The sequence below is a fragment of the Eleutherodactylus coqui genome, chromosome 3, assembly GCF_035609145.1.
Source record: "Eleutherodactylus coqui strain aEleCoq1 chromosome 3, aEleCoq1.hap1, whole genome shotgun sequence".
NCBI classification, from domain to species: Eukaryota; Metazoa; Chordata; class Amphibia; order Anura; family Eleutherodactylidae; genus Eleutherodactylus; species Eleutherodactylus coqui.
This window is the reverse complement of record NC_089839.1, coordinates 30515320-30541332: the sequence shown is the minus strand read 5'-3', so window position 1 is coordinate 30541332 and position 26013 is coordinate 30515320. Positions and strand designations below refer to the sequence as shown.

Genomic DNA, 26013 nt, shown 5'->3' with positions numbered 1-26013 from the left:
CCCCTGATCTTCAGTGCCTGGGGCTGGTAGCATATCCCCTGATCTTCAGTGCCTGGTGCTGGTCACTACGGTGTGATGGGGAGATCTGTCTCATGCGGTCAAACAGGCCTTAATGGTCAGAGTAGGTCACTCTTCCTAGTAGGGTCTCCGAGAGCTCCCGGTCTCCACCGTTGTCCTCCTCACAGAGGGTCTGGTTTTGCTGCAGGAAGCCTACTGATTACATCCGCAGGGCAATTGCTCAGTGACTGGGCATATGAGAAAAGCATAAAGCCTGAGGTCAATACCGGGGAAGCCAAATAACATATTAACCAAAAACAGAAGACGAAATCCAGGTCAGGAATGAGCTAACGAACAGGCCGTAACAAGATCAGGCAGTCCACTGTCAGGTACCAACAGAGCTTGTGAAATACTTTGTGATTCAAGTCCTCATCATTTCACACAGTAGCAGTTAGTTACAATGTGTCAGTGCAGAGAAAACGTATCCGCCCCAATCTAGAAAAGGAGGGCATCACAGAAGATGCCATTATCAGGCACATAGCCGCCTGGTATAATCAGGAAGGATTTACATTCAGCATTGGCAGCGGCCTTCACAACAGGGATTTCTCTTTAACCCCTTCCTGCCCCAGGACGTAAGTTTACGTCCTGGCTGGAAATGAGGTTCCTGCTAATAAAGATAAAATCGCATCCTACAGACGCCCCATGCCATCCATAGCGGAGGGCATCTGTGAGAACATCGATTGCTGCAGTTAACCCCTTCCATGCAGAGATCAATGTTCATTGCGGCATGTAAAGGGTTCACAGAAGGAGAGCGCTTCTTCTGGGAAGTCTTGGCCCTCCACCATGTAATCGTGCTGTTATGACACCCAACACCAGACAATGGCATCCTTGTCTGCCACAGCCTGTGATTGCTATGAACAGTGATAATGCAGTGCAGTACAGAAGTACTGCAGTGTATTATCAGAGCTATCACAGGATTGCAGGTTCAAGCCTCCTGTAGGGACATGAAAAAAAACAAAAAACTTGTGTTAAAAAAAAAAAAATGCGCATTTTAGTATCATTGCATCTATAATGACCTTTATAATAACACTGAACCCACTTTTTATCCTGCATGACAAATGCTGTACAAAAAAACTGAACCAAAATGTTTTTGTTGTTCATTTAGTCTCCCCAAAAATGCGATAAAAATGATCTGTCTGTGGAAAAATAAAAAAAGTTATCGGATTTTGAATGCAGAAATGCAAAAAAAAAAAAAAGGGGGGGGGGGATTATTGGGTAAAAGTGCAAAGAACTAAAAAAATATATCATGATATCATCGTAATTGTACCAACCCACAGAAAAATGTAACATGTCATTTATGCTGCATGATTAACGCAGTAAAGAAAAAAAAAAAGAAAAACATTGCAGAATTGAGGTACCAAAATGTTACCAATAAAACCTACAGCTCGCCACACAAAATACAGGTCCTCATACGGCTAAGCTGGCAGAAAAATAAAATTGTTACGGCTTTTGGAAAGTGGAGATGAAAATCCCACAAAAAATTGTTGCGTCCTTAGGACCAAAATGGGCCGCGCCCCTAAGGGGTTAAGGCCACACTACGTTATGCAAATACTTATGTTTAGTGTACTGACCAGGTCTCCTACTCTGGTCACACCTAGACCTGCATTCAAAAGGCTCCATGCTAGTTTTCAGGCTGCCAAACCTCACTGCTGCCCCCTGGTGGCTTACATTGGGTGCAACACATCCTTTGCTGTGGTGAAATAAGAGACATTAAGCGAGACTGTATTAACATGGGAAGAAACTCAGACCGATATCACGCTTGTAAACATGCAGTTTTATCCGTGATCGCAATGCGTTGTGCGACAAAAACGCAACGCTGCATATCCAAGTTTTTATTTTTTTTTAATCGCATCCTACTAGAGATGAGCGAACACGTTCGGCCCCGCCCCTTTTTCGTCCGAACACCGAACTTTGCGAACACTTCAGTGTTCGGGCGAAAAAGTTCGGGTGCCGCCGGGGGGCGGGGAGATGCGCGGCGGCGCGGGCGGCAGTAGCGGGGAACAGGGGGGAGCCCTCTCTCTCTCCCTCTCCCCCCCACTCCCCGCCGCACCCCCCGCGCTGCCACGGCGGCCCCCGAACTTTTTCGCCGGAACACTGAAGTGTTCGCAAAGTTCGGTGTTCGGGCGAAAAAGGGGCGGGGCCGAACGTGTTCGCTCATCTCTACATCCTACCCTTCTGAAAATCATATCTGCATACAAGTGCAATGTAATTTTTTTTTGCTCCCACAGAAAATAATGGGCACCATCATCCCCCTAAAATAGGACATGTAGCAGTTTATCTATGGTTGGGCTCTCGGATCGAGGGGGAAAAAAGAAAAAAAAATCAATAAAAATAAAAAAATAAAAAATCACCCAAACGTCATTTTATAATGTAAGTTCCATCCATATCGCAATCGGATAGAACGCGTGCAAGGCGATCAGATGACCAGCCAGCTCCCACTGTGGATGGCACGGGCTCTGACCCTGTACTGTCCGTAGGACATGAGTTTATATTCATTCGCTGGAACCTCTTTTCCAGCCAGGACATAAACTTACGTCCTGGGGCAGGAAGGGGTTAAAGAGAAATCCCTTTGGTGAAGGTCGCTGCTAATGCTGAATCCACCTCCTTCCTGGTTATACCGACTGTGTACCCGATAATGGCATCTTCTGGTGCGAGGATTGTCTAGACTGGATACAACTGCACAAGTCTACATAATGTAGGACGTAGGCCGCTCACAGCGACGTTTTTTTTCCACACGCATATTATTTGCGGGAAAAAAAAAAAAATCGCAGCATGCATTATCTTGGCGTATATACACACCGAGATAATACATGGAGATTGGAGGCAGTCAGCAAGTATGCATGTCATTCCGTAGTTGCTGTGTGCTGGCTCACACTGCCATGTGAGCTCAGCCATAGACACGGATATGTAGGATCGTACCCTGTAGTCCAGCCGAATGGTGGCCGCTATGTGGGATCATACCCTGTAGTCCAGCCGCATGGTGGCCGCTATGTGGGATCGTACCCTATAGTCCACCTGCGTGGTGGCCGCTATGTGGGATCATACCCTGTAGTCCAGCCGCATGGTGGCCGCTATGTGGGATCGTACCCTATTGTCCAGCCATGTGGTCATCGCTATGTGGGATCGCACCCTGTAGTTCATCCGCGTGGTGGCCACTATGTTGGATCATACCCTGTAGTCCAGCCGCATGGTGGCTGCTATGTGGGATCGTACCCTGTAGTCCAGCCACATGGTGGCCACTATGTGGGATCATACCCTTTAATCCAGATGCGTTAGGGGCTAGTATGTGGGATAGTACCTTGTAGCCTAGCCATGTGGCAGCGACTATGTGGGATGTAACCCTGATGGTACCTGACCATGGACTGCCTGATCTTGCTACAGCCTGTTCGTTGGCTCATTCCTGACCTGGATTTCGTCTTCTATGTTCAGTTACTATATTATTTGGCTTCCCCGGTATTGACCTCAGGCTTTATGGTTTATAATCATTTGCCCAGTCAGTCAGCGATTGCCCTCCAGATGTAATCAGTAGGCGTCCTACAGCAAAATCAGACCCTCTGCGAGGAGGACAACGGTGAAGACCAGGAGCTCTTGGAGACCCTACTAGGAAGGGTGACCTTGTCTGACCACTGAGGCCTGTTTGACTGCAGGCCTGTGGACCAGCACCAGGCACTGATGATCAGAGGATATGCTGCCAGCACCAGGCACTGATGATCAGAGGATATGCTACCAGCACCAGGCACTGATGATCAGAGGATATGCTACCAGCACCAGGCACTGATGATCAGGGGATATGCTACCAGCACCAGGCGCTGATGATCAGGGGATATGCTACCAGCACCAGGCGCTGATGATCAGGGGATATGCTACCAGCACCAGGCGCTGATGATCAGGGGATATGCTACCAGCACCAGGCGCTGATGATCAGGGGATATGCTACCAGCACCAGGCGCTGATGATCAGGGGATATGCTAACAGCACCAGGCGCTGATGATCAGGGGATATGCTACCAGCACCAGGCGCTGATGATCAGGGGATATGCTACCAGCACCAGGCGCTGATGATCAGGGGATATGCTAACAGCACCAGGCGCTGATGATCAGGGGATATGCTACCAGCACCAGGCGCTGATGATCAGGGGATATGCTACCAGCACCAGGCGCTGATGATCAGGGGATATGCTACCAGCACCAGGCGCTGATGATCAGGGGATATGCTAACAGCACCAGGCGCTGATGATCAGGGGATATGCTACCAGCACCAGGCGCTGATGATCAGGGGATATGCTACCAGCACCAGGCGCTGATGATATGGGGATATGCTACCAGCACCAGGCACTGATGATATGGGGATATGCTACCAGCACCAGGCACTGATGATCAGGGGATATGTCTGCCCGTGTCTGATCATGCTGTCTGGACTCTCAGGTGTGAGATAAACTTCATGGAAAAGTACCCAGAGCGGCTCCAGGATGTGGTCTGCAGGGCGGGGATGTCTTTCAATATTTTTCTAGAGTTTATACTTAGAGATAATCTGCGTCACAAAGTCTCTTCTGCCTCAAAGGGGTATTCTGGGCATTTAACCCCTTGCAGTATTAATCGGCAAGGGTCTGCTGCTCGAGCCCACCAGGGTCAGCTGACCTCAGCCCCTGCACTCATTGCAGCGGAGCCGGACATCCACGTTGGGGATCGGAGATGGAAGTGCAATAGAAGATATAACTGCCATTGATTTTAATGAGAGCGAAACCTTCTATTACACTTCCAGTTCCGACACTAATGCAGACATTGCTGTCAACATCTAGCCTGCTGCAGTGATGGTGGGGGCTCAGATCAGCTATTGGGGATAGGTCATCAATGCTACAAGGGGTTAAATGCCAAGAATACCCCTTAAAGGTATATTCCCAACTCAGGAATTCCATTCCAAAGGTTCTGAATATGAAAATAAAGCACTCGCCCCTTACATTCATATTTTGAAAATGCTTCGCTGTCTTGAAATGAGTGGATGAGGCCGGCATAGGTGATCAATAGTTGGTCTGTGAAGTCTACTACTCAGAACAGAGCCGGTGCCAGCACTCGGCAAACCCAGCAGGTGCCAGGGCCTACAGTGCACAGGGGGGGAACGAGACCCGGGCTGTCGGTTCAGGCACAGCAGTCGGGCCACCTTGATTTTCATTTTTAAGTCTGATCAATAAAATAAAACTACATACTCACCTCCCCTGTTGCTCCCCGGCAACTACAGTCGGCACCTCTGTCAGACTTACTTGTTATGCAATCATGTGAGTGTCAGAAGTCAGACAGCGGCACAGACTGAAGTTACTGCGGAGCGACAGGGGAGGGGAGCATGTAGTTTTTTTATTTTATCACATACGTAAAGGGGGCAGAAGTGGCGTTTTATCCAAAAGGAAGCATTATATCTTAAAGTGGCAAAAGGTGGCATTATATCGAAAGGGGGACATTTTTTCTCAAAAGCAGCAAGAGAAGGTATTATTAATGACTGGCGATAAGAGGTCATAAACGCTATCTTTTCTCCCTAGGGAGAGCACCTAAACGGTGAGTGAGGAGACTCAAAAGGCCATTTATGCTCCTCTGGGTAATATGCAAATAAGGGAGATGGAACAATATCTCTGCAGCGCCACCTATTGGAAGGCAGCATTCCTTCAAGCCAAAGTCAGACTTTTTATACAAGCCTTGTTACAATGACTGGGAATTAAAAACAAAGCCAGACTCCATGCACAGACAGCTGTTTCAGGGTGTTTGCCCTTCATCAGTGTGCAGTAGGAGTCTGGCTTTGCTAGTGAGAGGCCTGGGATGGGGGTCAGAAACGCTATATTTTCTCCTTAGGGAGAGCACCGAGACGGTGAGTAAGGGGTTCACTGAGACTCTTTCGCCAAGGGCCCACATGAACCTGGTTCGGCCCTGGCTTAGGACCCCTATCGATCAGAGGAATGAAGAGGCTACAGCACTCAGTTGAGTGTTGTGGCCTCTTCTCAGGCCTGTGACGTCACATTCGTCAACCACATGGTTTAAGAGCAGTGATTGGGATTGAACTGTATTACCAGGCACAGCCACTTCACAATGTACAGCGCTGTGCCTGGTATGGGCTGCAGTGACAGTGGTGGCTGATTGAATCAATCAGCTCTTAATGACCTATCCTGAGAATAAGTAATCCATAGTGTAATACAGGAAAACCCCTTTAATAGCTGCCATCTGTGCACCATTCTGCAGCTACTCTAGTTCTATTACTATGTGGCTCCGGCGCCCGCAGCTTTCACTCCTCCACGGCTGTATTGTCGCACACTGAGCTCAGAAACAAGGGATCACTATCATTGTGCACGGCGTCCCGAGGGATCCGGGTCAGTGGAACAAACGCTGCATTGACTTATGTTCTCTTGTCTTCCTAGATCTGGAAAATCTCCTCAATCCCTGTAGAGCAGCGTTTCCCAACCGCAGTCCTCAGGGCACCTCAACGGGCCATGTTTTCAGGATTTCCCCAGTATTGCACAGGTGATGTCATTATTGTCTGTCCCTCAGACATTGCCACAGGGGTTCTTACTATAGGATATCCTGAAAACATAACCTGTTGAGGTGCCTTGTGGACTGGAGTTGGGCAACACTGCCGTAGAGGGATAATCCAGGTGAACGCCTTGTGTCTGAGGGAATCTCTGGTCAAAACCTGAGGAAGACTTGATTTCCCACCTATTCTTCAGCTACAAGTAATATCCCTAGGTATCGGCCATTACCCAACAGCCGATAAGACCTATTAGAATAAGGAAAGAGAAAGAAAGAAAATTATAAAGAAAAGCTGGAAACAGGACAGTCAGAGACCCATCCATTCCCTACGTCCGAGAGAAGGTGCTAGATACGACACAAGTTATAGAGAGCGGTATCACAAGTGTTCGATATGACATGCTGTTCCGAGGGCGGTGTCTCCAGTCACCAAACCCCGGATTATTGTGGACAGAAAATGGCCCTGTACTGGAAGTTGTTTATATTCCGGGAACTGCAAAAAAAGAGTGAGTTTTAGCTGTTTGACCCTTACCCCGACTCCTGGAGCTGCTTCTCACTATGGAATGCCTGTACTACTTCACGTACCACACCGCCCTCCAGGGGAAGGGGCTACATCCCCCAACAACTAAAAACTTTGTTAGTAGATCAACGGGGTGGGAGTGCAAATATCCAGCTGCCCCTCACCCTGGCCTGCTGCGGACTGGCGTCATGAACTACCACCACCATCGTCCCCTATTTTTTTCCTTTCACTTGTAGAGGAGCTGATCCCCAACTCCCGCTTGCTGCGATCAGTAGTTGATGGACGGGTCTCACAGCGCCCATTACATGTACAGCCTTTGACACCCACCATCGGCTCTGTTTGCAGTGGTGTCATGAGCAATGAGACTGGTCTGCTACAGATTGGAACCGGGTTGTCTTCAGCGACGAGTCCAGGTGTAGTTTGGGTGCCAACGACAGCCAAAACCTCGGGATGAGCGCCTGAATCCTACCTCTGCTGTGGAGTGGCACACTGTCCCCTGCTGGTGTGATGGTCTGGGGGCCATTGCATATGACAGTTGGTGACCCCTAGTAGTGGTACAATAGATAATGGCAGCTCAGCAATATGTTCAGGACATCCTGCAGCCACATGTGTTCCTCTCATGGCGGCTTTCAAGAGGCTTCCAGCAGGATAATGCTCGGCCGCCCACACAAGGGGGTCACAGGAGCCCCCACAACATTGTCACACTTCTGTGACTGCCCGGTCACCAGATTTGTCACCAATAGAACATGTATGGGACCATCTGGGACACCAACTTCCACATCCTACGAGTTTGCAAATCTGGAGTAATATACTGCAGAATACCATACAAAACCCCTATGCCTCCATGCCCACCCGTATCACATCTTGCATCCAAGCTAGATGAAACCCAACAGGGTGCTAGAGCCTCGATGCCCACCTGTATCACATCTTGTATCCAAGCTAGAGGTGGTACAACAGGGTACTAGAGCCTCCATGCCTGCCCATATCACATCTTGTATCCAAGCTAGAGGCGGTACAACAGGGTACTAGAGCCTCCATGCCTGCCTGTATCACATCTTGTATCCAAGCTAGAGGCAGTACAACAGGGTACTAGAGCCTCCATGCCTGCCTGTATCACATCTTGTATCCAAGCTAGAGGCGGTACAACAGGGTACTAGAGCCTCCATGTCTGCCCATATCACATCTTGTATCCAAGCTAGAGGCGGTACAACAGGGTACTAGAGCCTCCATGCCTGCCTGTATCACATCTTGTATCCAAGCTAGAGGCGGTACAACAGGGTACTAGAGCCTCCATGCCCGCCCGTATCACATCCTGTATCCAAGCTAGAGGTGGTACAGCAGGGTACCAGAGCCTCCATGCCCACCCGTATCACATCTTGTATCCAAGCTAGAGGCGGTACAACAGGGTACTAGAGCCTCCATGCCTGCCTGTATCACATCTTGTATCCAAGCTAGAGGCGGTACAACAGGGTACTAGAGCCTCCATGCCCGCCCATATCACATCTTGTATCCAAGCTAGAGGCGGTACAACGGGGTACTAGAGCTTCCCTACAAGGGGTCAGTTCTCCACAATAAATGGTCCTTTTTCTCTGATATGTAATCCCTTATATCAGCGCTACAATCACACAGAGGAAGTTCTATGCGACAACTTCTAGGGGAGCAATTATTTTTGATGAGTGTATGTTGGGTTTCAATTTCTCATCCGTCTCAAGATCTCTTCCTGCTACTATAATACCACCCACTATGTATTAGGACTGCCCACCCCTATCCTGCCAGGCCCCCGTTTGGTTACAGTTTGGGTAGACTTTTTCCTGGGCAAATATAAGGAAGGGGTGGCAGGATGGTTGGAGAGACTCGTGGCACCCCTCCCTAGGAAGTCAGGGGACGTGTCGCATGCAGCGCTTGTCATCTGTAGGTTTCCCGCAAAATCCATAATGCACTAAATATGTGGGGCAGCATAGCGGCACTTCTCCCTGGACGAGGCAACTAAGACGTCCCCACGAAGCAGGGCAGTACTTCTGCCCGCAGCAGAGCTTTCTCGCCTGCAGGGGAGGCTATACAGATGTTTGGCTGGGTCTTGAGTGGCCGATGCTAAGCCAGTGGTCCCGCCGGCAACAATGAGGCTGAGGTAAAGCCGGTGAGAAGTGGGCTGAGCCAGTCCAGGCCGCAGGTAGGTCTTGGCAGGCCTGAAGGTAAGCCGGCTAACAGGCTGGCGAGGGCCGTGTGCGGTGGGCATGGCCTGACTTAATTGGCCCTAATGCGGTGACACACTTCCGTGCTTTGGCTGTGTTTTGCATACGGAACGGTGTCCTGACCGCAACTCGAAGCCTTCTACATTCCTAGGATGCTCAGAGTTCGGTTCAGGAGACCCGCAGTTGGGCCGGGACACATCTCCGTATTACGGGCGCAAAACGCAGGCTAAAAATACGGCAGTGTCCGCAGCCTTAGTGGGGCTCCAGGCGCAGGGACGGCTGGTTCTCCATGAGAGCCGCGATTAGTGTCAGGCTCCCCGATGTACCCGGTATACATGCTGTAATAAAGTACGGCGCCAGCTACAAGACATTGCCCCCCCTAAATATGTAGTGCGGGTGGGTTTCTTAAGTCCATCCTTTCGGCGGGAGTTTTTGCCCCTACGACAATGAACGTAGCAGGTCCCCCCTTCCCATACTGGCTATCACCCGTCCCCCATAGGCACGGTACATGGTTTAAGCACTTTTTCTAGGACTTCAGGATTCTTTGCGGTTACATGACTACGATGAGCAGCGGCGCCGGCCGTCTCCATACTTTGTAATACGTGTGTAATCTCCCCGCTGACTTCTGCAGCTTTTTACTCTTCTGTCCCTTGAGCTTTACAGGAAGAAGGAAAAAAAAAACCCCCAGCCATCCGTCTCTGCAGGCTCCCAGGCCCTTCCTGCTATCACTTTCCCTTTAAATAAAGGGCCGGCCTCCTGAAATTGACACAGTTTCCCTTTGCCAACCAATCGTGCTGCAGCGAGCTCTTGTGTTTGTTGCAAGTTTCACATTGCTAGAAGGCAGAGTCAGACAGAGAGGCAGTGTGTGTGAGTGTATGCATGAGTGTGTGTGTGAGTGTGACCGGGGGCCACGGCTATGGAGAGCTGGACACGACTGCCGGGGCTGCCTACACCTACCACCAACCAACAATAAACCGGCTGAGATCTCAGACACAAACCCAAAAACTTCAACTAAAACTTTTTTTTTGTTTTCCTAAATTTGATCATTTAACGATATTTTTAAACTTTTTTAATTTTTTTTTTTTTGCAGAATTTTTTTTTTGTTTTTGCTAAATTGAACGTAAAGAAAGAACCAAAAAAAAAATAATAATAATCGGATTCCTGCTGCTGCTTGTCTACTTTTCGTTAACCGTGTGAGTGCTTGTGCGGTGTGAGTGTGTTCAATGAGCCTTTAACCCCTTCCTCCACCTTCGGATTTGTACAATGCTGAAGGTTTTAACCAAGAAGCTGAGGAACCAGAGTCTGAGTGAGCTCCAACCCTACCAGCTCAAGGTACAGACACTTCTTATTCTTCTCGCTCGCCGGCGCGGTATGTCCGGATTTCGGTTGTATGATTGCCCGGCTATGATTAGTTGTTGGGATGGAAAGGCCTTGCATTGGGGCTGGGAGTAGGTCTCGGAGGCCTATATGTAGGTTAGACTCCTCCAGGCCAGTTCGGGCCTTTCTAGAAGCTCTGTGGCCACCTTGAAGCTGTAGGGTTCCTCCGCAGCATGCAGGGGAGCTGCGTACACGGTGCGGCCTAGCGGCGCTCTGTTCAGCTCTTCTTGGGGTTTTATGTTCCATTCTGCCTGATATTTCACCCCTGGATACAATGTAACGATCCCCAGCCAGATCCGTTCACATTGTAACCGCCACCGAACCCGATCTGCCATATGCAAAGTATCGCAACGGTCCTTTTTGGTACTTTGTGTCGCAGCAATGTAGACAATGTGTCTGATTGCCTGTATGATGGCAGTGGAGGAGACCACAGCATGGAGCATAATGGGAAGTTCTACAGCTTGAGCTGGTTTTCAACACCAGGGGGCGCTGGACTCATGGAAAGAACATTGGGGGGTCTTTTGTTATTGCAAATGGGATAATTTGAGGAAAAGTTATAATTTGAACCGAAGTGCTGGATTACCAAATATTCTGGATTATCAGATTGATCCACAAGTGTGTAGGATTGATGTAGAAGACTTCCACCCATAATCTGTGTTAGGGCTTTACGTCGGTCACTGCAGGTATAAGGGTGCAGGTAGTGGGATTGTTAATTAGATAACAATCACGTTATACCTGCTCTGCGGTATATGCGGTGTATACATGTCCTCAGGTCACAATATCTCCTGATTATAGCTACGCCTGTGCAATCTCACCCCCACCTATCTCTAATAAGCCCCGCCCATCATGAGTATACACCTGTCAGATCCCATTCCATACTAATTACCTCTAACCACACATGTACTTCAGTCATGATTATATAAGTATGTATGTGAAATATATATATATACACACACAGTATGCTTATATTTTATAGTCTGTGCCATATTTAAAGGGCCAGTACAGGGGATTCCAGTGTTGTGTAAATAAAGCCTAGTCATTGTATAATAAAAAGTTATAAAACTTCCTAATCTACTTTTTGTATTTAATTTCCTCAAAGTATTAAGATCTCTGCTTTCTGTCAGTGAATTGAAAGAATTTAATTTATAGCCAGTCATATTTTTTTTAGTACAGTAGGCAGGGAGAGATCCCCGCCAGCTGGCCCGCCCATAGACAGGTCCTCGACTAATTAACATATGGCGCATTAGAAGTTTTTTTTGAGCGATAGCTTGGCATGGTAGACACATCGGACAGGCTTTCTCCATGTTTGCCATACTTTATAAAAACTGACACAGGCTATGAATGAAACTCCTTTCAATTCACTGACAGAAAGCAGAGATCTTAAAGGTAATGCTGCACCCTTTATGCTGTTACACATATGAAGATATAATGTGCTGATATTGCAAAAATTAGGTGACAGGCTTCCTTTAACAACTGGCTGACTGCAAGCAGAGATATTGAAGACTGAGAAAAATTTGTACTAGAAAGTTGCAAAACTTTTTTTTTTCATTATTGGGTGATTCCACCTCATTTAGTTCCCTGTAACGAGGGTTGCGGCCCGGGATGCCGGGGGCGACCTCTGCTCCGAGCACTTCCTGAACATATGGCTGCTGTTTACTTATGAAAAACTACATCAATTGTCACACAGATGACCCCACGGATTTGTCAGGGGCCCCGACTGTGAGCTACATGGTGGCATCAAGAGAGTGGGGGAAGACAGTAGTAGTAGTGGAGGTCCGCTTACCCAGCGTCGATCTGAACTTCTCCAGTAAAGGTGGCGGCTAGAGAACGTTTCACAAACGTTTACACCAAGACTTATTATCTGTTAGTGGGAAAACCGGAAATCAGATCCCAAATCTTGTGACCTTAAACCCATCCAGACTCCAGACTGGAACCCTATACTCATTCAGACCCCAAACTGGGCACCAGATCCCTAAGTTCATTTAGACCCTAGACTGCAGGAGAGACCTCTAAACTCATTCAGACCCCAGCCCAGACCCCTAAGTCATTCATACACCAAAGCAAACCGCATACTAGGAGCCCAGACCCCTAAACCTATTCAGACCCTAAACCAGCCTCACCTCTAAGAGCCCAGACCCCTAAACCTATTCAGACCCTAAACCAGCCTCACCTCTAAGAGCCCAGACCCCTAAACTACATAAGATCTCAGACCAGACAAAAAAAAAAAGAAAACTACATACTTAGCGCTCCCGGGTCCCCAAGACCTCCAAGCCTCTTTGATATCTTCACGCCAGATGGGAGGCCTGGCGGAGTCACTGCCTTTATGCCGGCAGGTCTACAGGGCTCGGACAGCTGGCATTCCTGGTCCAGACCCTTAAACTTATTCGAACCCAATCCAGCCTCAAATTTAGGAGCCAGACTGAACCCCAACATGTCGGACTCCAAACCCCAAATCTAAGAACCTAGACCCCTAAACTACAAAAAGAAAACTACATACTTAGCGCTCCCAGATCCTCTTGACGTGCGGGCGCCATCGATATCTTCATGCCAGATGAGAGACCTGGAGGAGTCGCTGCCTTTCACTAATGCCTTTATGGCGGAAGGTATACCAGACTCGGACAGCTGGCATCCCTGGTCCAGACTGGGATAATAGACGCTGGTATGGAACCCCAGGTCTTCCCGCTTCCTCAATGTGGATTTGCGTAGGGTTCCCCCTCCTCCATGGGTAGCATCTTCAGGCCTTGAGCACACTGCATTGTAAAATGATAGCTGTGGCTTTTAGATGCCGTTTTCCCAGAGCCACCAAGCACACGGTACTCCTTGCGTACAGGGGGGCAACTGCCTTCCAAAAACAAGACACCTCTTAGTAGATCACAGCTGTTTGTTGTGTCATTAGCGGTTGAGATTTCGGGCGTGATCTGTTGCAAATGGGGAGGGGGTGATGATTATCCTTGTGGAGAGCAATGCGTTGTTATAGGAGTCTTATCCACCATGCAGTGCTCCCTGGGAAAAAAGCTATGCAAATAAGTGATGGAATAATCCTCTACAGCGCCACCTACCGGAAAGTAGCTTCCCTACAAGTCAATCTCTGACCCTTTAATAGGCCCTGCAACATGACTAGGAATATAGGCCAAACCAGAATACCTGTGTGCACGCACCTGTTTCCGGGGTCTTGTAGGTCTTAGCCCCTCATAAGTACATAGTAGGATTCTGGTGGGCTGGGTAAGAGGCCATCTTTTTCCCAGGAAGCATTGCATGGCTTTATAAGACTCCCTTCTACCTTGTGGTACTCTCCACAAGGAGAAACATGACCCATCAAGGTCCAATGCCTGTAATTCCTCTGACCCCCCCCAAGACAACACTTCCTGCCCTGTGCTTGTATTGATTCACCATTAGTTACAACAGAGGTCATGTGCTATTCATGGAGCCAATCAGTGAAGAGCAAGAAAATGGGTGGAGTCTGAAGAGAAATATTCCAATTATCCAGAATACTCCGGAATCCCAGGTAGCTTCCCCCTGATTGCCTATAGCTAGCAGACTTGTGAATGCAGCTTTGGGTGTGAATGGAGAAGAAATCTATGTGAGATACAGTAATTGAACCAATAGTTTTATAAGTGTAGTTCTCCTTTAAGGGGCAAGAGGACGGACATCATGGAACTTTTCATCCTGAATCATCCCTTTAATACCATGACAAACTTTTTTCATATGTGCCTGTTAACTGACCCCCCGTGGTAGCCCTCAGCCCCGGTGGTAGCCATGTCCCCGGCTGTGACCGGTGACTTTATGTGAGTGCATATTATATACCTGCCTCACACAGATTACCGAGGCAGCGAGAGATAAATACGGTTTATCCAAGGTCATGCGGATTAGAGCTGACATTGGATCGTCGCTGCCAGGTGATTTCCTCGAGGGGCGCGGATTTTGTTTTCTTGGATTTCCTTCTACAGAAATCCATTTTCATTTCTAGCGGGATCCTCCATTAAAGGAGAAGAGCCCAATGTCATCCCGAAGGGAGGAGGGATTAAAGTTCTCCTGTTTGAATCTCTTGCATCCCTATGGTAACTCTTCCTGTCGTTTGCCCAGCTCAGCCTAGTCATAGGGACGTTAAGTGGATGGGTACATCTTGGAAATGTTCTTTGCTAGCCTTTTGCTGACATATACATTTTCCGTATTTAACTGGCGTTAATTATTTGTGGGAATTAAGGGTCCACAATAAGAAATTCATCCATCAGCAAAGCCCAGATTGGCGCTGATACCACTGGTGCCATGTAGTGCCCAGATCCATAGTGCCAGCCCCTGTTGTGCCCCTTTGACTTACCTGCCTTTGGCCACTATCTTTCTTCTTTAACTTGCATTTTGAAACAGGACCGTGTAATGACATCATTGCGCCAGCCAGCAAATGATGGCGACAAAACAGATGTCCGGGATGTAGAGCGCCTGGGATTTTACTACAAAGGGTGTTTTCACACGGGCGAGTGCGATATTGGACCGAGAAAATTGGACCGATATCGCACTCTTAGGGCCGCTTCACACTGGCGAGAGCGATATCAGGCCGTGAATCACGGCGGGGCTGAAGCAATCCCCTGGCACAGCTGTCCCTGCCGCAGCAGGGAATTGCAATGTTCTCCCATTGTTTTCAATGGGGCCGGCGCTGCTGCGATATCGCAAAAAAAAAGACATGCGGTGATTTTTATTTTTTTCACGCAGCATCGCAGGAGTGAAAACATCACAAATCAGAATGAAACCATTGAAAATCATTGAGCCGGAGGAAAACCATAAAATGCACATGATAGACGGGGAGGGGTCTTTTTCCAGATGTTACATCTCTGACAGGAAGTGTTATCCTATAGAAATGGAAGCAGAAGAGCTGCGGCCTTTGCTGCTCAGACTAGAGGCCTAACAATGCATACTGCACACGCTTCAACACGAGTTTCCTGGCCCATGAGCAGAATTCCAGAACCACAGTGAAGACTGACACATAGGCAGAGTTTTCTTTGTATCAGATCCTGACTGGAATAGTGCAGTGGATTCGTCCCAGTCTAACCTGGCAGAGCTTCTGAGACCACACTGTGCCAACTCCTATGGGGTGGTGATGGTAGCCGCACAGTAGCCAGCTTTCCGGTGCTGCTGCTGTATTTGACTCACAGGGGATTGCCAAACCCTCAGCGGTGAGAAGCATTAATATGTGAGCCACATTGCTATTCATTGACAGCAAGCAGAGATCAGGAAAATGGGAAGGAATTGGAGGGCAAAGTTTATTAGGAAGTTGCAGCACATAAAACGTTGTCGGCCTTTTAAGGTTCTTCCCAAAGCAGATGAGCCGGGCAGACGTGAACCCCGTGCCCATGTGGTGAGTGAATGACTCCTTGTTGGCATCATGGTGGCAGCTGCCCGCAGCTGCCGTGCGGTCGACAACAATGCCCCATGTTTTGGTGATGCCCACCCTGCAGGAGGATGATATGCCCTGCTATCCCCTTCATAACGTTGTACATGGTACAGCAATACAGGAGCGCGGGCAACCCAAAATGGCGCAGTTTTTATGAGACCTGTGGCTTTATGTAATACCGCGTATCAGAAACACGAAGTGTCAGATAACGCTGAACTAGTCATGGCGGCTGCGAATATTTCCTGCACGGCTGCCGATTAATCACTTTATCTTAGCCCTTGATGTTTTTGCCACCTTCCATATGATGTTTGTCGCCACGTCCGGTATGTGAGGTGTTAAAAGGGCCGCCATGAACTTAGCTGTAAAGTTCCCATGATATCCCTGACCTCAGGATGTGACCTTATTACAACAGGCTGTTTACCCAACTGCGGCCCTTCAGGAAGTGAGGGATGATGATGATGATGATGATCAGATTGCTTATGTTTTATACGGAACGTCCTCTATGTGCCGGAACAATGGCGCAGTGAAGAAGATGAAAATCAGAACCGTCCACGGCATTAGCTTAGGTGAAATCCTGTGCAGAAATGGTGTGCCCCTCCCCCATCAGAAGAATAAAACTATATTCATTGCACTGATGATAGTAGCATACCCAAACTACAGCAGCCCAGTGAATGAATACGGTACCAGAACGCTGGGGGAGCCCAGGGTGCCAATGCGGTTCCAGGGAAACCCACTGGATTGAAATATGGTGTCACTCATAGGTTGTAAGCGGGCATGGTGTACCACATATACCATGTGGCCTGGCACCCTGTATTGACTTTGTGAGTGGCTGCTCATCAGTGCCCTTCACATGTGTTACTTGCTCCTCTGTTTAGTAGTTTGGCTGTCTGCATGTTGGGGGATAGTTAGTATCTATACCTGCCCTCTTGTATCAGTATATTGGTAATTATTTGGCTACTTTCTGGGGGGGGGGGGTTGTCTGTTTATATTTCTCTTTTGGTGATTTTTAACAGTACCAGAACCAAGCTCAAAACATAAATACAGCACCAGAACCAAGCTAAGAGTTACATAAAGAAGGGAGCAGGGCCCGAGCTGCACAGAGGATTTCAGATGTGTGTAATTTTACTGGAAATAAGAAACTTGTGTCTTGTGTTTGTAAAGCAACTGCAAGGTGATACAGATATATAGTGCTATTCCAGGGCATATTATACAGTATACGCTCCCTCTCCCCACACCCGCTTTGTTTCTTATCTCTTCTGCTCATGCACTCCGTTTACTCCAATGTGCAGTGAATTGGTGTTTTTTGACACGTAGGCCGTTTTAAAACGCCACACTTGGACCTTCACTGCACTGTGTATGACTGATAATAATGTGATGATCTCCTATTCTTTATAATGGAGATAATTAACAATTCAGATGGTGATCACCAGTGCATGTGTCAGAGTAGAAGGAATATAACCACTATAATACTGCCCTCTATGTCCAAGCATAGAACTGCTATAATACCGCCCCCCTACGTCCAGGGATAGAACTGCTATAATACCGCCCCCCTACGTCCAGGGATAGAACTGCTATAATACTGCCCTCTATGTCCAAGCATAGCACTGCTATAATACCGCCCCCCTACGTCCAGGGATAGAACTGCTATAATACCGCCCCCCTACGTCCAGGGATAGAACTGCTATAATACCGCCCCCCTACGTCCAGGGATAGAACTACTATAATACCCCCCACCCTACGTCCAGGGATAGAACTGCTATAATACAGCTCCCCTACGTCCAGGGATAGAACTGCTATAATACCCCCCACCCTACGTCCAGGGATAGAACTGCTATAATACCCCCCACCCTACGTCCAGGGATAGAACTGCTATAATACCGCTCCCCTACATTCAGGAATAGAACTGCTGTAATATCGCATTCCCCCTACGTCCAGGGATTAAACTTCTATAATACCGTCCCCCCCCTATGTCCAAGGATAGAACCGCTATAGTACCGCCCACCCTCCTTCCCCCATGTCTAGGGATAGAACTGCTATAATACTGCCCCCCCCCTACGTCCAGGGATAGAACTGCTATAGTGCCTCACCCCCTACGTCCAGGGATAGCACTGCTATGGTGCCGGACCCCCTACGTCCAGGGATAGCACTGCTATGGCGCCGGACCCCCTACGTCCAGGGATAGCACTGCTATGGCGCCGGACCCCCTACGTCCAGGGATAGCACTGCTATGGCGCCGGACCCCCTACGTCCAGGGATAGCACTGCTATGGCGCCGGACCCCCTACGTCCAGGGATAGCACTGCTATGGCGCCGGACCCCCTACGTCCAGGGATAGCATTGCTATGGCGCCGGACCCCCTACGTCCAGGGATAGCACTGCTATGGCGCCGGACCCCCTACGTCCAGGGATAGCACTGCTATGGCGCCGGACCCCCTACGTCCAGGGATAGCACTGCTATGGCGCCGGACCCCCTACGTCCAGGGATGGCACTGCTATAGCGCCGGACCCCCTACGTCCAGAGATGGCACTGCTATAGCGCCGGACCCCCTACGTCCAGGGATGGCACTGCTATAGTGCCGGACCCCCTACGTCCAGGGATGGCACTGCTATAGCGCCGGACCCCCTACGTCCAGGGATGGCACTGCTATAATGCCGCCCCCCTATGTCCAGGGATGGCACTGCTATAATGCCGCCCCCCTATGTCCAGGGATAGAACTGCTATAATGCCGCCCCCCTACGTCCAGGGATAGAACTGCTATAATGCCGCCCCCCTACGTCCAGGGATAGAACTGCTATAATACCCCCCACCCTACGTCCAGGGATAGAACTGCTATAATACCCCCCACCCTACGTCCAGGGATAGAACTGCTATAATACCGCCCCCCTACATTCAGGAATAGAACTGCTGTAATATCGCATTCCCCCTACGTCCAGGGATTAAACTTCTATAATACCGTCCCCCCCCCCTATGTCCAAGGATAGAACCGCTATAGTACCGCCCACCCTCCTTCCCCCACGTCTAGGGATAGAACTGCTATAATACTGCCCCCCCTACGTCCAGGGATAGAACTGCTATAGTGCCTCACCCCCTACGTCCAGGGATAGCACTGCTATGGCGCCGGACCCCCTACGTCCAGGGATAGCACTGCTATGGCGCCGGACCCCCTACGTCCAGGGATAGCACTGCTATGGCGCCGGACCCCCTACGTCCAGGGATAGCACTGCTATGGCGCCGGACCCCCTACGTCCAGGGATAGCACTGCTATGGTGCCGGACCCCCTACGTCCAGGGATAACACTGCTATGGCGCCGGACCCCCTACGTCCAGGGATAGCACTGCCATAGCGCCGGACCCCTACGTCCAGGGATAGCACTGCTATGGCGCAGGCCCCTCTACGTCCAGGGATAGCACTGCTATGGCGCCGGACCCCCTACGTCCAGGGATAGCACTGCTATGGCGCCGGACCCCCTACGTCCAGGGATAGCACTGCTATGGCGCCGGACCCCCTACGTCCAGGGATAGCACTGCTATGGCGCTGGACCCCCTACGTCCAGGGATAGCACTGCTATGGCGCCGGACCCCTACGTCCAGGGATAGCACTGCTATGGTGCCGGACCCCCTACGTCCAGGGATAGCACTGCTATGGCGCCGGACCCCCTACGTCCAGGGATAGCATTGCTATGGCGCTGGACCCCCTACGTCCAGGGATAGCACTGCTATGGCGCCGGACCCCCTACGTCCAGGGATAGCACTGCTATGGCGCCGGACCCCCTACGTCCAGGGATAGCACTGCTATGGCGCCGGACCCCCTACGTCCAGGGATAGCACTGCTATGACGCCGGACCCCTACGTCCAGGGATAGCACTGCTATGGCGCCGGACCCCCTACGTCCAGGGATAGCACTGCTATGGCGCCGGACCCCCTACGTCCAGGGATAGCACTGCTATGGCGCCGGACCCCCTACGTCCAGGGATAGCACTGCTATGGCGCCGGACCCCCTACGTCCAGGGATGGCACTGCTATAGCGCCGGACCCCCTACGTCCAGGGATGGCACTGCTATAGCGCCGGACCCCCTACGTCCAGGGATGGCACTGCTATAATGCTGCCCCCTATGGATGAGCATGCTTCTTTGTCTCTTGCTCTGTGGATCACTCCAGATGCCGGATTTGGGGTTCAGAGTTTGGAGATTTCCTTGCTGTCGTTCTATAAATTCTCCTCGGTTCTCGTCATGTTGCTGTGAGAGGAAACCTTTGATGCTTTGCTCTACCCACATCCCTCTTCCTGAGCAGCGTGCCAATGAGAAGGCCTGACGCCCGCTGCTCTCCTTCGGCGTGGAGCTGAACTTTCCATCTCTCGTGCAGTGAGAACTAATTATTCATGTCTTTAGGATGGAGACCTCTCACCGCAGAAGACGTTTCCGTGCTCTGAGAACCGCACATCCGTAGAGGCCAACGCCAGGATTAGATGCCATCCAGCTGCATGCCGTCATGTTAGTAAATATTTGCCCCCAAGTGAGTGGCAGGCCGTCTGTATGAGCTTTATTTCAGTTTGTACCCCCCTTGCTATGCCCGCAGTGAGGGCACGTTGGGTCGTCTTGTTGGTGATCCTTTAATGACCGGTTACCATGAGTAGATTTCCATTTAAGAGTTTCTTTCCGAGCTTGGCAGCGAGCAGCGTGTCATGACTGGCTGACTCTCCAGTGCCACTTGGCGTCCTTGAATACTGAGTATTCCAGCTGCTGGAGGAGAACGCTTAAAGTATCAACAGGTTTAAGAGCGCGGCCTATATCTTCCCATTAAAGGGATTGTTCATGATTAGAAAAACATGGCAGCTTTGTTCCACAAACAGCGCCATCCCTATCTATAGGATGCGTCAGGAATTACAGCTCAGCCCTATTCATATATAATGAACCGTTTTGGCGCTTCTTTTGGAAGAAAGTCGCCATCCTTTTTCTAATCCAACAGTAGCCAGAATGGATCATGGAGACTCATAGGTTCTTGGCCGTGAGACGAAACCGTGAGAGATGGGGAAGGGGGATCAATAAGCTTAAACTTCCATTATGCCCTAAGAAGAGGGGGCCGTTGACCTTGGTAGGGTTCCTCAATGTTTTGGTGCTGGTCCCACAATCGTGCAATGTCAAAAATTGGGCTTTTAAGAGGCTTTGACTGGGACTTCTGTCACATGTCATACCAAACCTTTTGGCCTTTGGCATCATTGGGGTCCCAAATCCTGAACCCCAACAGTGGAATCTTCTATGACTCCCTACAATGTTGCTCCATTTAACACTATGATGATTGTTCTTTGTTCTTGGCAGCTCTGTAGGCTTTCGATTAAAGGCATAGTCTGGGTTAGCCACCTCTTTTTAAGGCCACCGTCATCAAGTTCTAGAGGGAACAGGTCAGTGCAGACCACCCGAGGGGAAAAGGGATTCCCAAACACAAGCACACTCAGGGTTGCTACCCTTTCACCAAAAAATAGTAAAAGTGCCCCCTCTGTGGCCCCTATAGTTATAGTGCCCCCTCTCAGTGGCCTCAGTAGTAGTAGTAGAGCCCCTAGTAGTAATTATGACCCCCTTAGTGGCCCCAATAATTGTAGTGCCCTTCTCACCCCTATACTTCTGGCTGGGTAGAAACCACACCATAAAGAACTTTAGGCCCAATGTCCACTGGCAGATTTAAATTGCGGAATCCGAGTGGGCACCCGGTCGGATGATCCGCAGTTCAAGCCACCCATAGGGAAACATGGGCGTCGCAACTGAATTCAAGCATGCGGATTTGATTTGCAGACCTTTGTGTGCGGAAATCAAATCGCAGCATGCTCCATTTCAGTGCAGTTCCCGCACGGATGGCTTCCATTGAAGTCAATGGAAGCTGTCCAATCCGCGGCCCGTCCACACTGTAAAATCCGGTTTCCGTGGGAAAGCGGGCATTTAAAAAAAAACAAACCTCTACTGCGCATTAGAGAAAAAAGAAGACCCGGACGGGTAAGCAGGGGCCTCGGCCGCGGGCAGGGTCAGATACCACTGCTGACTTCCGCATACGGAATCCGACCCGCCCGTGGACATAAGCCCTAACTCCAGTCCAACTGCCACTGATGTAATCAAAGACTCTGAGCCCTCCCAGCTTCTGTGTTGCAAACACGATATGCAGGAACGTAGACACCAGGGGTGGGGGGAAGGCTCAGAAGTCAGTCTTTGATTACATTAGCAGCGGACAGACTGGAGCTAGAGAGTTAAAGTACTTCATGGTGTGGTTGCTGCCCGGCCGTGCTCACATCTAACCATTATTTTTTAACGGCCACTGGCACTGGCTTTTGGATTGAAATACCTGCTGGGTGGCAACCCTTGGCACAGTAGATGTCTACTGGAGGTAAATTCTGCTTTCCTGTTAGGCATTAGCTGCTCACATCGCCATGCAACCTCCTGCCAGATTAGCATCCAGGTCGTGCTCTGCTGTGATGCATTGTGGGAAATGTTGTGTTTGCATCGCCAGAGACTAGGATCTCAGTTCCGTTTTCCGTTTGGTGCATTACATTTCTACTGATGTATTATCAGTAATGTTTATCCTTGTGGAGAGCATCACAAGGGTGTAAAGAATCCTATCGATTATGCAATGCTCACTGGGAAAAAGTTATGCAAATGAGTGATGGAATAAACCTTCGCAGCGCCACCTATTGGAAGGTAGCTACCCTATGAGCCAATATCCGACCCCAAAGCAGCTGTCTGTACATGGGTATTCTGGTTTGGCTTGCAACCCTAGTTATGGTACAAGTCCCATTTAAAGGTCACATATTAACTCTTAGGGGAGCTACCTCCAGTAGATGGCGCTGTGGAGGATGATTCCATCACTCATTTCTATAGATGTATTATTGAATGAAGTCAGCCAATATGAGGGTTCATGAACTGCGCTCTGCAATAAGGGGCACATGTTGGAGAGCTATAGTGATGTCTTTGGCATTGAAATGAATGGAACTGTAATGCATTGGCCATTGAAATTATGAATGCAGCTTTGGATGCGACTGGAGTATAAGACATAATGGTCCATAGCTCCAGTCTTGCTCTGCAGATATCAGCAGTTTGGCTCATCACATTAATGCAGACGGTCACTGTAGATCGCGCTCTTCACAAGGGGACGGTAAACTCTTGTGCGCACATTCCTCGCCACCATTGGTGTCCTGGAAGCATTCGTGGACCTGGACAGGAAAAACGCCTTACTGAAGCCGAACGCCACGGAGACGTCTTCAGATGCAGTCAAGACATTTGTAACTCATTTGCATTAAGTACTCAGAGAGCCCTCGACCGTTTAATAAGGGGCACGAGGTCTGCTGGCTCTGAGCAATGAGACAATCTGTGTCTGGGAGAAATCCGTAAAACGCCGCCAGGTGCTCGCTGATGCGTCCAGGAGACTCACGTTGTTGGAAGTGTGACCTTCTCTCAGTCATCACCCAGCTTTCCCAGGAACAGATAACCAAGGGGCTAACCACACTGTCCTATGTTGCCCCTACTGACCCGGACTCCGAGCATCATACACTTCCGAATTCCGTACCTATAATAGTGTGGGTAACCCCTTATGGCTGCCGTTTGCTCCAACAAGAGGTGCCACCCAGCTTCTTCAGACTCCTGAACAGCACATCTATCTAAATGGTGTTACATCCCACTGGATTGTGAAGTCTGGAGCCTGGGAAAGCTGGGGCCATTATTATAAGACATCAGCAATCAATATGGAGAATGCTTTGCATTAAAGACACTCCCTGCACCCTTTCTCCAGTATCCTGGCCCCCATCATACTCTCCTCGGTATACAGGCCTGTTGCTAAGTAAGTACATGGGGGGGGGGGGATTCCAGTTTTGTCTCTTGTGCACCCACACTGATCCTGCTTTGCTGAGACGCTCCCTCAGTGGCGGGCGGGCGGTGCGGTCCAGCAGATCCAGGTGCTTCGTCTTCCTATGTGCCAGTAATCTAGATTTACATGGGTAGTTTCTCAGCCAAGTGCTGCAAAATCGTTTCTGTCCAGCTGAATAGAGAACATTGTTCACCAAGAGCCTGCGCCTCTACTTAAAGGGGCAGCGATCCTGAAGCCCGGAGTTTATTGCACTACAGGAGCGTTATAAGAGGAGTGGATATCAGGCACACAGGAGCTTGGTGATGGGAAGTAGTGATCCTGGGGACTAGCAGTTTTCTAGATTTCTTGTCAGTCAGTCAGCTCATAGAACGCTCTGAGTCTTTTCACATCAGTATCCACTTGGAACCTCCATTGCTGAATACTGTTAAAATGCCGGATGAAATGGTGCTGCATTCAGATAAGACCATAATGGAGAAGGAAAACAGAAACCCTTAGTGCAGATGTAAAGTAGTCGTTACACCTGTCTTATACTCCGGAGCTGCACTCACTATTCTGCTGGTGGAGTCACTGTGTACATACATTACATTACTTATCCTGTACTCATCCTGAGTTACATCCTGTATTATACTCCAGAGCTGCACTCACTATTCTGCTGGTGGAGTCACTGTGTACATACATTACTTATCCTGTACTGCTCCTGAGTTACATCCTGCATTATACTCCGGAGCTGCACTCACTATTCTGCTGGTGGAGTCACTGTGTACATACATTACTTATCCTGTACTGACCCTGAGATGCATCCTGTATTATACTCCAGAGCTGTACTCCCTATTCTGCTGGGAGTCACTGCATGCATACATTACTTATCCTGTACTGATCCTGAGTTACATCCTGTATTATACTCCAGAGCAGCAGTCACTATTCTGCTGGTGGAGTCACTGTGTACATAGATTACTTATCCTGTACTGATTCTGAGTTACATCCTGTATTATACTCCAGAGCTGCACTCCCTATTCTGCTGCTGGAATTACTTTTAAGCCTCATGTCCACAGGCGGGTCGGGTTCCATGGGCAAGAGCCCCACCGCAGGATCACACCCTGCCCGCGGCATGAGGACATTCTGGATGCTTGCGGGTCGTCTGGCATCTCCTCCGTGCATGTGGGTGGGCCCACCAGCCGGCACGCTCCTCGCACATGCGCAGTGGAGTTTTTTTTGGTTTATTTTTTTTAAATCTCCTGCTTTCCCACGGGACCCGCAGCACACCCGAAGTGACAGTTCCGGGTGTGCCGCAGATCGGACGGCTTCCATTGACTTCAATGGAAGCCGTCCCACGGCAAAACACAGGATGCTGCGATTTGTCTTCCGGACTGGACGGTCCGAAAAAAATACCCCTATGCTTCAATTAAGCTGTGGGCGCCGATGAATAGTCTATGGGCAGCTTGAACTCCCGTTATTCCGCGCGGGTACCCCACGCAGATCATGGAATTCAAACCCGCCCGTGGACATGAGCCCTTATCCTATACTGATCTTGAGTTACATCTTGTATTATACCCCAGAGCTGCACTCACTATTCTGCCGGTGGAGTCACTGTAGATGAAGACGGTTTGTGTGAGATATAGGATATCTCATGACCTGATATTATTTGTGGCTCGGTTTTAGCAAAAAATATTGTTCTCACAAACTCTAATCTGATGGAGGAAATAAAGTGTCCTTCTGATAATCATTTTGGTGACTACGCAGCGTAGATTTGGACTCGCAGATTGTGAGCCTCTTACATAATATGTTAGGCTGAAAAATATATAAATCCATCCAGTTCAGCCTATTACCCCCCCAACCCATGTAGATTCAGAGGAAGGCAAAAGAAGCCCCAATAAGGTAGAAGCCAGTTCTCATTTAAGGAAAAAAATGCCTCCCGACTCCAATCTGGCATCAGAATAATCCCCGGACTATACTTCTATATAGTTATTAGGTCGCCCATAGCCATCTTTTTCTAAACTAAATAATCCCGATTTCAGTATTTTAGTCCACCCATTCTATTTATTATCCTGCCTATCACATTACTTAACTCCCTTAAAACCCAGGGGTGTATGCCATCGGGACCTGGAGATTTGTCTATTTTAACCTTTTTAAAGGCGGC

General features: G+C 49.3%; 1 protein-coding gene across 1 annotated transcript in view; it reads left to right on the top strand.

Moving 5' to 3' along the window:
* Positions 1–10092: 10092 nt before the first annotated feature.
* The window catches only part of LOC136620568 (uncharacterized), a 69098-nt gene continuing 53177 nt past the window's right edge, over positions 10093–26013 (top strand). Inside the window, exon 1 of the mRNA XM_066595413.1 lies at positions 10093–10604. Coding sequence (XP_066451510.1) covers positions 10536–10604 — 69 coding nt within the window. The 5' untranslated portion in view covers positions 10093–10535. The remainder of the gene's footprint in view (positions 10605–26013) is intronic.